The 12,160-nt window shown below is 37.7% G+C and overlaps 1 protein-coding gene and 1 pseudogene across 6 annotated transcripts in view; one reads left to right on the forward strand and one right to left on the reverse strand.

The window, feature by feature from the left end:
- Positions 1-12,160, forward strand: part of FAM13A (family with sequence similarity 13 member A) — a 220,791-nt gene that overhangs the window by 131,602 nt on the left and 77,029 nt on the right. For 3 of the 5 annotated variants that reach the window (XM_017848380.1, XM_017848382.1, XM_017848384.1), the window contains one exon: positions 9,315-9,356. The exons of the other annotated variants lie outside the window; for them this stretch is intronic. In XM_017848380.1, the coding sequence (XP_017703869.1) occupies positions 9,315-9,356 (42 nt within the window). The remainder of the gene's footprint in view (positions 1-9,314; positions 9,357-12,160) is intronic. 5 annotated transcript variants of the gene reach the window in all.
- On the reverse strand, positions 7-474 carry LOC108512863 (ubiquitin-60S ribosomal protein L40 pseudogene; annotated as a pseudogene). The gene has a single exon (XR_001880721.1). The product of XR_001880721.1 is annotated as a ubiquitin-60S ribosomal protein L40 pseudogene (transcript).

Raw genomic sequence — 12,160 nt, forward strand, 5'->3', positions numbered from 1 at the left:
TCCAGGGCCACGGGGCCTGGGCAGGAGGCTGCCCTTCAAGGAAAGAAGAGCCTTATTTGACCTTCTTCTTGGGGCGCAGGTTGTTGGTGTGGCCACACTTCTTCTTGTGGCAGTTGACAGCACGACGGTGAAGGCGAGCGTAGCACTTGCGGCAGATCATCTTGTCGCAGTTGTATTTCTGGGCAAGCTGGCGGAGGGAAGGCTCAATAATGCCACCTCGCAGGCGCAACACCAGGTGCAGGGTGGACTCTTTGTGGATGTTGTAGTCTGAGAGAGTGCGGCCATCTTCCAGCTGTTTGCCGGCAAATATCAGACGCTGCTGGTCAGGTGGGATACCCTCCTTGTCTTGAATTTTGGCTTTGACGTTCTCAATGGTGTCACTGGGCTCGACCTCAAGGGTGATGGTTTTGCCCGTGTGGGTCTTTACAAAGATCTGCATGTTTGCATCTGCAGCTCGGCCGCCTCGCTGAAGAAAAAGAGTGTTGTATTTTATGTTCTAAATTACTGCCTCCCTAAGACAATGCTTTTATGTTTATAATAATGATAAACATCACTTTTCTAAACAAGATCTCAAAGACAAATGAAAGCTTCCAGCTGCCTTGAAAATAGTTTGGGGACTAAACACAAAATTTCTTCAAACCTTAAACAACCTTTGTGTTTGGTGTGAAGTGAAATAATTTTTTTTTTTTCCTGCTCTCAAGCCAGAACAAACAGATATAGTGTGTGGCAAGGCCATACTCAAACATTACCTTGCCCGAACATATCATTTTCTGGGTTCTCTGTATACCACAAAGAGTACAGTGTTAAAATTATGGGCATAATGGCAAAGCTCCCACCTCTAATTGTGCAGTTGGAAAAAAGAAATTATTTTCTTTAAGTGAGGATGGGAGAAAACCCATGGCATAGCTGCAGATTCATTAAGTTTTGAATAGATGGGAAAAAGAAAATTTAAAATAGTCAATGTACAGATATCAGAGAATGCTTCTAGGCAAAATTAGTTTTACAAATTATAGACAGTATGTTTTCAAAATATTTAATCAAACACTACTGTAAGCACTCAGCAAAATCTTGATGATACTGATTTTATTCAACAGCCATTTACTAAATACATGCAGTGTTCTAGGTACCTAGCTAGGTGCTGGTGTTGTAAAGATAAAGACTAATCTGGAAACGAGACAAGCCTCTGAGCTCATGAATTTCAGTGTTATGTGCTAAGCAGTTGGTTATAGCTATGAACAAAGTGTCTTGAAGCCTGGAGGAAGAAGCAACTCCCTCTCCAGGGTGCTAGAGATGGCTTCCCAGATTAGATGACACTTGAACTGAGAGATGAAGTATTTACCAGGCAGAGAGAGGTGGAGAAAGGATTGAAGGTAGAAAGAACAACATGTACAAATGGAAAGAGTTGCAAAAGTGCAATGAGAGGTTTGTAGAGATATGTTGGGTTGCAATTAGGAGGGACTTCATGTGCCAGATTGAGGCATGTGGATTGCAATGGGGAAGTAGGAGAGGCTAAGGATGAACTGGTGTGGAAAACAGGGAAATAGTCTTGCCCCTGCGAAAGACTAATGCAGCGGAAATGGAAAGGAGAGATCTGACTCAAGAGACACATCCTTTTTTTTGAGACATAATCCATACAATTTGGTAATTGATCAAATATGGAGGTAAGAGATTGTCTTAGTCCATTTTGTGCTGCTATAACAGAGTAGCATGGGCTGGATAATTTATAATGAACAGATACTTATTTCTAACAGTTCTGGAGGCTGGGAAGTCCAAGCTCAAAGGTCTCACGTCTGACAAGGGCCTTCTAGCTCTGTCATCCCATGGCAGGTGGCAGAAGGGCAAGAAAGTGAACTCAATGAACAGAGGGGAGAGGGTCAAACTCATCCTTTTACCAGGAACCTACTCCCGTACTAACCATCCCACTCCCACAATAACAGCATTGATCCAATCTTGAGGGCAGAGCCCTCAGTACCTAATCAGCTCTTAAAGGTTCCACCTCTCAACAACTGTTTCATTGGGGATCAAGTTTCTAACACATAAACTTTGGGAGACACATTTAAACTATAGCAGGGATAAACGTCCTTAAGGAAAACAGTTGGCTTATAAACACAATGTAAATGTTATAACAAGAATAAGATTCTATTCTGTGACTTCTACACGTCTCAGCCCAGGATTCCCTGAGAAGTGCACTGTCAATCAATCAGCAGGCAGTCATGGTTCACTTTTCACCTTCTAGCTGTAGAAAGAGATGCAAAACAAATGGAAGGTAAAGCAACTCCTCTTCCCACCCCCCACTTAAGAACTCTGTTCCTTTTCCCCCTGCATGCACATACCCCTACCGCCATGCAATTTCTTAGACATTGCAAGCTGTTATTCAGGCCATTCAGAGCTGGCACTAGCTGAGTGAGTAGGATTGAAATAGAATGAGATGATCCTTAGTTTTCTCTAAGTATAATATTTCTTTGATTCTAGAAGACAGAATAGGTGATAAACAATACCACAGTCATACAAATAAGGAAGAGCCATGGAGGCCGTGTCCTATGCAAAATGGTCTCCTTCACTGTGTCTCTGAGTCTCATTCTTGACACTGTCATATGGTGTAACTAGGAAAGGACTATTTAAGAGAGATTTGGAGATATTCTGTCAGATCCTCCTGGCCTTCCACAACTATGTCATCATGCCCACTACTGGGCATATCCAGATCCATTTTCTCTCTGCTTTTCTTTACCATCTACACTCAGCAAAATCTGTACTTCTTTGGCCCAGAGCTGATTTTGGCAGTAGGACAGAGAAAGAAAGAGTTTTTTTTCTTTGTCTTGTGAGAACATAGATCTTAATTCATCAGCATTCATTCAGTGTGCATTATATAGCAAGCAAGGGAGATGTGTATTTAGCATATTGTAGAACAGTATTTTTTTAGCACAACATTGTGTTTATTTCGTGAATGATTATACTTAATAAAAAATACATTATTTAGTTTTAATCAATTGAATGAGAGAAGTTATGGCCTAGAAACAAGAATTATGATATAATAAGAATAGTTCATTTTAATATTCTCTTGAGTCTAAAGTTTAGAACAGTATTTTTTAATTTTGTGGGTCATGACCTATTAGTGATCATAAAGCCAATTTAGCAGGATGTGACCAATATTAATAACAAAATAGAAAATATCCCAGCAAACTAAGAATAATTTTGTGAAATTTGTGTCTGATTTATATGTATGTATACTGTCATGATATAAAATGTGTTTCTAACTGAATCATCATTAAAACTTTAAAATATTGTATCTGGACTGCTTATGAGGATAGTTCACTTGAATGAGAGGTTAGACAGACTTTTGAATACAGGCCTGGAAACCAAATCCCGGTGTCAGTATGGGAAATTGATTATAGTCTTAGCATTCCTGTAAATGAATTTTCAGAGCACAGCCTTTGTGTAAGATTGAAGCACCTTTGTTAGGCAGGTTTTTCTGTCTGAATTTGGTATGTTCCAGGCCTCTTCCCTAGCTTCAAGTAGTTCCGTTGCTTGGGACAGCATAACTCCAATCTTCACATGATGTTCTGCCTGGGTGCATATCTGTCTCTGTGTCCAAATTTCCCCTTTTTATAAGGACACTAGTCATATTAGATTCAGGCCCATCTTTTTTTTTTTTTTTTTTTTTTTGAGACGGAGTCTCGCTCTGTCGCCCGGGCTGGAGTGCAGTGGCCGGATCTCAGCTCACTGCAAGCTCCGCCTCCCGGGTTTACGCCATTCTCCTGCCTCAGCCTCCCGAGCAGCTGGGACTACAGGCGCCCGCCACCGCGCCCGCTAGTTTTTTGCATTTTTTTAGTAGAGACGGGGTTTCACCGTATTAGCCAGGATGGTCTCGATCTCCTGACCTCGTGATCCGCCCATCTCGGCCTCCCAAAGTGCTGGGATTACAGGCTTGAGCCACCGCGCCCGGCCGATTCAGGCCCATCTTAATGGCTTTATTTTAACTTGATCATCTCTGTCAAGACCCTGTTTCTAAATAAGATAACTTTCTAAAATATGAGAGATTATGGCTTCAGTGTATATTTTTGGGGTGACATAATTCAACTGATAACAATATATTTCAAATTTCCACTAAACAGAAAAAAATGGTAGAAATATTTTCTATCTTATTGGAATGAAATCTAAATCTTTGGAAGTCTTTTTGTCTATTTGTTTTGCCTTCAAAATAATACTTCTTACTGTTAGCTAAAAATGGCTGTTCTGTGAATACTAACAACTTCAGCTCTTTGCATTTAACCTTTGGTCTGGAAAATCTATTTGCCCTTGAACTGCAATCATTTGTATTTCTACTGGCTAAGATTTGTGCTCTTAGGCACAAAGTGCAAATAATAAAACTATAAACAAAGCTGCCTGGGTTTACAAAAAAGAATTGTAAAATATCCCCCACCCCCAATAAATTACAGCTGCAAACAGTTATGAACTGATCTGAAAACTCTTACATTTGTTTTCCAGAAAAAAAAAAAAATGGGGACTTTTTTTTTTTAGTGTTCTTCATTGGGACCAAACCAAAAACCTAAACAACCGAACAGTGGCTGCCACTCACCTCCCCAGTTGGCAGGGGGCGTGGTTAATGACTGAGACTGTGGATAAATTGAAAATGCTCAAGTACATGTGTTGCACTTTAAGGTTTGAGAACAAGGAAGGAAAGGAAAATGTGCTAACTTCACTTATCATTCTCTAAGAAAATTCCTCCCCTTACATTCTGCAGCACATGTGGAAAATGCCTGAGTTCCTGAAAAAAAATGTTTACTTTATACTTTTCTTTTACTTGTCCCTCACTCTCTCTCTCTTTTGCTCCTTGTTTTGTTTTTTAAGCCTCATAGATGGTTTTTCTAGTTTCTTCAAAGAATGGCACCAAATTCTTAGCATTTACTTGTTTTTCTGTACTTTTCAGTACTCAAGGAACACTTACAAACTATTTCTTCTGTCTCAAACCACTTAGAAATATATTTAAAGTGTGTGACTAAATATGCAAATTATGTTAATTTTTTGGTAGCCAGCCACATTAACCAATTAGAAAGTTGAATTCATTGGAGAGTTAAAAAGAGAATTGAATGGAATGGTGGTTTGATTGAGTAATTGAAGGTCCATTCTGGGTGCTTGCCCTGGGAATTCTCCCAACTTTATTTGGTTTTTCTTAGACATATACAACAGTATGCCTTTCATGATTTCCTTTAGCTTGCTGTATAATTAAACTGATAGGCATTGCACTGCATTCTGTGGCTTCAGTTTAGAAATTAGTGCAGCTCATGAAGAGATTATCAGTCTAGGTGTCGTTTATTTATGTGCATTAACCAATGTCAAGCTGTATAAAAATAAAAAGTTAGACAGGACTCTGCTAAAACTTAGATAAAAATATCTAAGTTATTGGCATTCTTGGTTGTAGCTTCTTAGATTTAGACTATTATTTAGGTCTATATGATAAATGTTCTTCCCACAAGCAGTTATTTTGAGAATATAGTACCATGTATCTGAGAACATTAAGCATAATCACATAAATGAGGTGATTGCCCAGATCTCTCAGTGTATATTTGAGTTTTTTAAAGTAAACTACTTATAATTGGCTGCTTAAGCTTGGCCATTATTGAGAGTCAGCAAATAGGAAATAATTAAAACACGGAGTTGTTACTGGTAACCAAGGAGGAAATCAAATGAATTCTAAGTTGTTTCAATTTGTCATTGGCTTAATTTCATGACATACACTTCCTTCTTCATTCACAGAACATTTGCTTATTTTTAAAAATTAAAAGTGAATCAATTCTCAATTTCATATTTAGGAAAAAATTATGACAAATTATACTCAATTTAGAATTTAGGCAAAATCCTTTAGTATCATTGATCATGACAGATTGACACAAAAACGGGAATAGGTGTAAATAATCTTTGTTAAAGATGTTTTGGAGCCTGTAGTAATAGTACAATATCTTCATACAACTATATAAAAATGGTAATTTTTTCAAATGTTGTGCATTCTGGTTTGTACATTTTGTGGAGAAGTTTATTTTCTTGATTTTATTTGGAAGAATTGTCCGTGGCCATTTTTCTTTAAAATTGCCTTCAAAATCAATGCATTACATTTATTTCTAAAATGAGTTGGCGTAATCAATTTGAAATCAATGATTTAGTTGTCTCAAAATTTATGCCTTTGTTTAGATTATATTACTAAATCCCAGAAAAGGGTACTTTTAGGAAAGGGAAAAGAAAAATATGCTTTTAAAATAAAAATTGATTTATTTATCCTCATTTTCTTTCCAAATTATATTGTTTTTCTCAGGTAGTGTGCATGGATTACTCCACTGTGTACTGCTGATTATTGACTAAATGTAATACTCTGCTTTATTTTACTTAAATTTCAGTGCTTACATTTTCTTTTTTAGAACAAAAACTGGTCAAAATTCAGGGGCATAGCCAAATTAAAAATTTCTTATTTTGTCTTTCATTGATGAATTTACTTTGTGCAAATGCAGGCCAGATAAAATATTTGCTTATGATTAAAGTCTTGTGTTTCCATCAAGAGACATTCTTGACATCGCGCCAGTACACTTTAATAAATTAATCACCTTATAAGTGCTGTCAGGCATAATGCATTACGAATAGACTTTGACTAAGGTGATATAGAGTTGCCATAATCAGAAGCATGACAAGGAGCTTATCAAGTCCACGAGATCTTGTTGTGGCTGCTGGAATGCAGACTGGCCATCGAATGCATTTTCTTTACTAACCTAGTCATCTCGCCGTACTTTGATAGGTTAAAAATGAAGGGAAAACAATAAGAAAAATGAACTAACATGTAACACAGTAGTTTACACATGACTAGCTGCATCATCTGAATGAGTTATGTACTCACTCTGAGACTGCTTTTCCCACCTGAATTAAAGAAGAAGCAAGAAGCCAGTACCAGGGAAGTTTTGTGAGGATCTAATTGAGGTAATTAATATAGGACCTGTGGTAGGATCTGGCCCGCAGTCATAATTGATGTGAAATTTGTGACGGAGATAAAAGGAAAAAAGTATCACTTCTGTTTGCTGCAAAGAAATTTAGCACACAGACACACACAAATAGCTAAGACACATGAACAGCTGTGTTCAGAGCCCTGAACCATTTAAATCATCTCTCAAAAGCACTTAAGAAAACCAAGCATATTGCTAATTGAGTGTACATCAAAGAATGTTACAGTAACCATGTTAATTTTCCTTCAGTTTGCTACATGTTAGAGTAAAGGATCTGTTCTGGGCAAAGAAAGTATGTAGTACTCATTTTACAAAATATGGAGGCCTTTCCTGGAATAACAAAATCATTATAGGTTTTTAATGGTAGGTGGTTTTTTTTTTTGTTTTTTTGTTTTGTTTTGTTTTTTGGCATAGTGTTTCTTTGGCATAATGATCAATTTCTTGATCAGGAAACCCAGTTCTAACATTTTTATAATTGTTTTGTTTAGTGTTTTCTAGGAATGTTTGGAAGTCAAATGTGTAAGTGACTTCTGTCAGGTTGACTTAAAAGTAGTCACCTCCTATAATACCACTGTTTCAGGTGGTTGCCTATAACAACACCTGGGAAATGTCCAGGTGTTGTCCCCGCTAACTCTTCAACCCTGCAACCTAATTCTACAAGCTTTGCCCTCAGCCCATCCACATTACAGCCCATCACTTACCTCTCACCTGGGAAGAGTTAACACCATTAGTTATAAACATTAAGATATTTGGCAACATGGGCATTAGAACAGCTGATCAGTTTTGAAATTGGAAATCCAAATCATGAGAGAATGAAAAACAATGTGTCACATTTTATGTTCCATATTCCTTCTAAAATGTTAAGACCTATTCAACTTTCAGGACAGGATTTTGTTTGCTTATGTGTGTTTTACAGTATAACTCTGTGATAAGAGTTTATTGACTGCAAGTTTAATACTATCAGTCGAAGCAGACTTTTCTCTCTTCATGAATGATGCTTAAGAAAATTAAGCAAAAAGAGAGAGAAAGAGAATGCTACAGTTAATTAGTTGCTTTCCCAGATGCTATAAGGTGGTATACACCCCAGGTGATATCCAAGAGGAACCCTAGGGGTACAAAAGAAAATATTAGACCTTCTTTTTCATTTTATTTAATACCTTATCTTTCTACTTTTATCTGTTTAATGATGTACATAATATATATATTTAATCAGTTATATATTTGAGGGGAGTGGCTACTGAAAAGCAAGTTTTATGAGTGCATAATTTAAAAAGTTCAAAGATCACTCCAGTGGACAGCAAGGCAGAGGGATTCATTCTATACTTTGAGATCATTTATTAGGAAAAATAAAACATGCTAAAGAAAGGAAAAGAAAATACAACAAATATTTTACATTTTAAAAATTAAATTTCTAGGCCAGGCATGGTGGCTCATGTTTGCAATCCCAGCACTTTGGGAGGGTGAGGCGAGAGGATCGCTTGAGCCCAGGAGTTCAAGACCAGCTTGGGCAACGTAGTTAGACTCCGTCTCTACAAAAAAAAAATAAAAAATTAGCCTGGCATGGTAGCACGTGCCTGTGGTCCCAGATACCCCAGAGGCTGACGTGGGAGGATCGCTTGAGCCTGGGAGTTTGTGGCTGCTATGAACCGTGATCGTACCACTGCACTCTAGCCTGGCCAACAGAGTGAGACCATGTCTCTTAAAAAAAAAAATAACTTTCAGTGTATTAAGCTTGATATTTTGTCTGTGTTGTTTGAGGAACTTAAACTTGTTAATGATTTCATGTATGTCCTTTCATGTTATACATACTAGTTAATACTTAGTAGAGTAACTACAGAAGGACAAAGAGCCCGTGAGTGTGGTGCTGTTTACTGATGTGCTCTTCATTGCTAGGGAATCATTCCTGAAGTGGCTCGTTCTTAACAGGAAAGTTTTGTTGGTTGTTTCTTATTTTCATCATCATGTTAATGAGCTGCAATCAGCTTTGTTGAGATAAATTAGTATGTGATTGTTTTAAGGGTTTATGTGTAATATATGAATATTTGAGTTGGGCCCCTAGAATAAGGCAGTAAAAAGCTTCCTCTGGAAAATGTGATGTGAATTACTTTTGTCTTAGCTCATCTTGAAAGAAGCCTCACTTGATGGTATCCTGACAAGAAGTAATTGACTTTGGCTAGGTCCGAGGTAGATCGTGTTTTACTAACCTTACTCCATCATGAGATTGGCTTTAATGTGCTAAATCAACATTTTTGACCGGTAGAACATTTTTAGTAAAATTGACATGTCATATTAACAGACATTATATTAATTCAAAATTTATTTTCCTTTTAGTTCGCAGGAAGATGAAAGACCTATTTCACCTTTCTATTTGAGGTATTTATTTGATTTTTGTTGGTCTACTACAGGGAATAAAGGAGGGTTAAGGCTTCTTTGGGTTTATTTGCTCATTTTAATCCCTTTCAATAGAACATTCATTACTGTGGCCAGACTAAGCTTGCTGGAGCTCTTTACCTTACTGTATTTTTCCCTTTGGTTCAAGAAATATATTTTTAAAATGTATAATATAGTTCAAACAACTAAAATAAGGTATTTTGTTTTAAATTTGAAAGTGCCAACGTGATCATTTTAATTTAAAATCTGCCCGATGATTAGGCTGTAAGCAAAGTTAAAAATCTCCATTTTATACGTATACATATGCATAGGTTAGTGGGGGCCAATAGGTACAAGACCCACTCACAGACAAAGCCTTGGGTTGGGTTACATCATTTTCTATGTCATAGCAGAGAAGGAAACTAAATATTCAGCAAGTTTATAGGATTGAAGATGATTTTCTAAAGCTTATAAACCCAGAGTAACAACTGTTAAAGCAGGTATGTTAACAGAATTCAAGATCACTTCTGTCTGGTGAATGAATGCTGTACTGACAGGGTTTTCTGAGTGAGTCATCTGAGATATAGCCTAGAATCAAGTTTCCTTATTGCATTTCTTTTCTTACTACCTACCCACTTCAAAGGCTTAGAAAATATATTTGAAAAGTATATAAGCATGTAAAATAATGCTGATGTTTGTTTTTTGAATCTTTCCTGAAGTCTGCTTTTTATTTATTTTATTTTATTTTATTTTATTTTATTTTATTTTATTTTATTTTATTTATTTTTGACAGAGTCTCACTTTGTTGCCCAGGCTGGATTGCAGTTGCAGGATCTCAACTCACTGCAACCTCCGCCTCCTGGGTTTAAGCAATTCTCTGTCTCAGCCTCCCGAGTGGCTGGGATTACAGGCACCCGCCACCATGCCTGGCTAATTTTTGTATTTTTAGTAGAGACAAGGTTTCACCATCTTGGCCAGGCTGGTCTTGAACTCCTGACCTCGTGTTCCACTCGCCTCAGCCTCCCTAAGTGCTGGGATTACAGGCATGAGCCACCATGCCCGGCCTGAAGTCTACTGTTTTTTAAAAGAAATGTCAGGATATGCAATACAGAATTTGTTTATTTATTTATTTTTGAATCTGACTTGTTGAAATAGTCCCAGAATGGATTTAGGCTATAATTCAACCACTAGTACTTCAGAAATGTGTCATAGGACTTCAGGCTTAGCCAAGTAACTGCTTTTTAGTAGTGTTTACCCTTTAGTGACTTGCAGCGTATTGCATAATCACTTTATGGCAAGAGAGGGAACATTTGAGGTTTCAGTATGAGACAACATGGTCCATTTTTTTCATCCTGGTTTCCTGCCAACCAAATCAGCATACTCTGGTTCATAGGCTATCTCAACTATGCAATTCCTGTGGACACATGAGGATGTTGCTGAGCACGTAGTGAGTCTGGTATTCATTATATAAATACACACAGTAATATCAGCAAATGCTTGTTATATATTAATGGAAATTCAGTTTTACATAGTATAGGAGACTTTAGCACTGGATCATGCCAACTAATGAAAACTTATTTCTCTGGACGTCCTGTTCTTGCAGAATGAAAGTACAAGAAAATAGAGTAAAAGAAAATCAATAATATATTTACCGAACTCTTACTAGAAGCTACTTGATTTTTTTCAATGTTGAGTCGTAGAAACTAAAATATGATAAAATTAGGGGGAAAAAGGGAATGAATATGCACACTGGCCCACATTTATGGTAGAAAAAGGAAAAGTTACCAGCAGGCGTTCTTTTCATATGATGGAGATTTAAACCAAGCAGAACTATTTCACAAATGCAAAAATAGTAATTATTTAGCCTGAAATTAGAATTTTAGAAGTAGGCCCAATCAAGACATAAGACACATCTGCTGAGAGGGGAACTCACTGGAAGTAGATCCAGCCACAAGCAGCCCTGGAGGGGATAGGGCTGGGAAAGCTGGTCAGCAGTGGGATATTCAGTTTGGTGGTTAATTCTGAAAGTTCCAGCATAAAGAGGTGGAACAGCAAAACTCAGTGGCTACAAGTCTGTGAGTGGACAGTCTTCAGAGAGTGCAGATCCGAACAGACAGAAGATGAGAGCAGAGCAGACCTCCAGTCTCAAAGGAAGGAGGGTAGATGACCCATAGCGGCACTCGGGAACAGGAGGTCACATAGTGATCCTGCTAGTGGAGTGGAGAAGAGATGGATTGTATATAACAGGACAGAGTCTGTGTCTGGGATAGAGGATACAGATGGAGAGCATGTGAAGAGGCCACAGTGCACACTAGTGGAGGTCCCAGGACCTTGCTGTGGCTAGGGGAGAAGAAAGGGATGCAGGAACAGGGAACCAGAGAGGCCGTTTCAGCCATTATGTTGCTCTTGTTATCACCTTATGGAATTTCAGTTCTGTAATGTGATATTCTCATTGAACAGTCATGCCTGAATCACATGTTAGTCTACCATATATTTCAGTTACCTTCAGTCCTTTCTGTAATAAGGTAGGGCTGTTGTAAATAGACACACAGTCATATTTTTATTCTAAATCGAATATCTTCTGTGATAACAACTCTGTCATCTCTAATTTCAGTACTTCTCCAACTTAACTCACCACAGAGCCATTTGTTGTTTTTTGCAAAGGAAGGAAACAGTAGCTATCAATCTACACCTGCCACCATTCCATGTAGCAAGTTAATTGCAGTTATAGGAGCTCAAACAGTAGGTGTCATTGTTCCCCAGACGCTTATTAGGGATTACCAGCCCAGTTGAAATGATTAGGGAAA

The sequence above is a fragment of the Rhinopithecus bieti genome, unplaced genomic scaffold (genome assembly GCF_001698545.2).
Source record: "Rhinopithecus bieti isolate Rb0 unplaced genomic scaffold, ASM169854v2 scaffold_31076, whole genome shotgun sequence".
In the NCBI taxonomy this organism is placed as follows: Eukaryota; Metazoa; Chordata; class Mammalia; order Primates; family Cercopithecidae; genus Rhinopithecus; species Rhinopithecus bieti.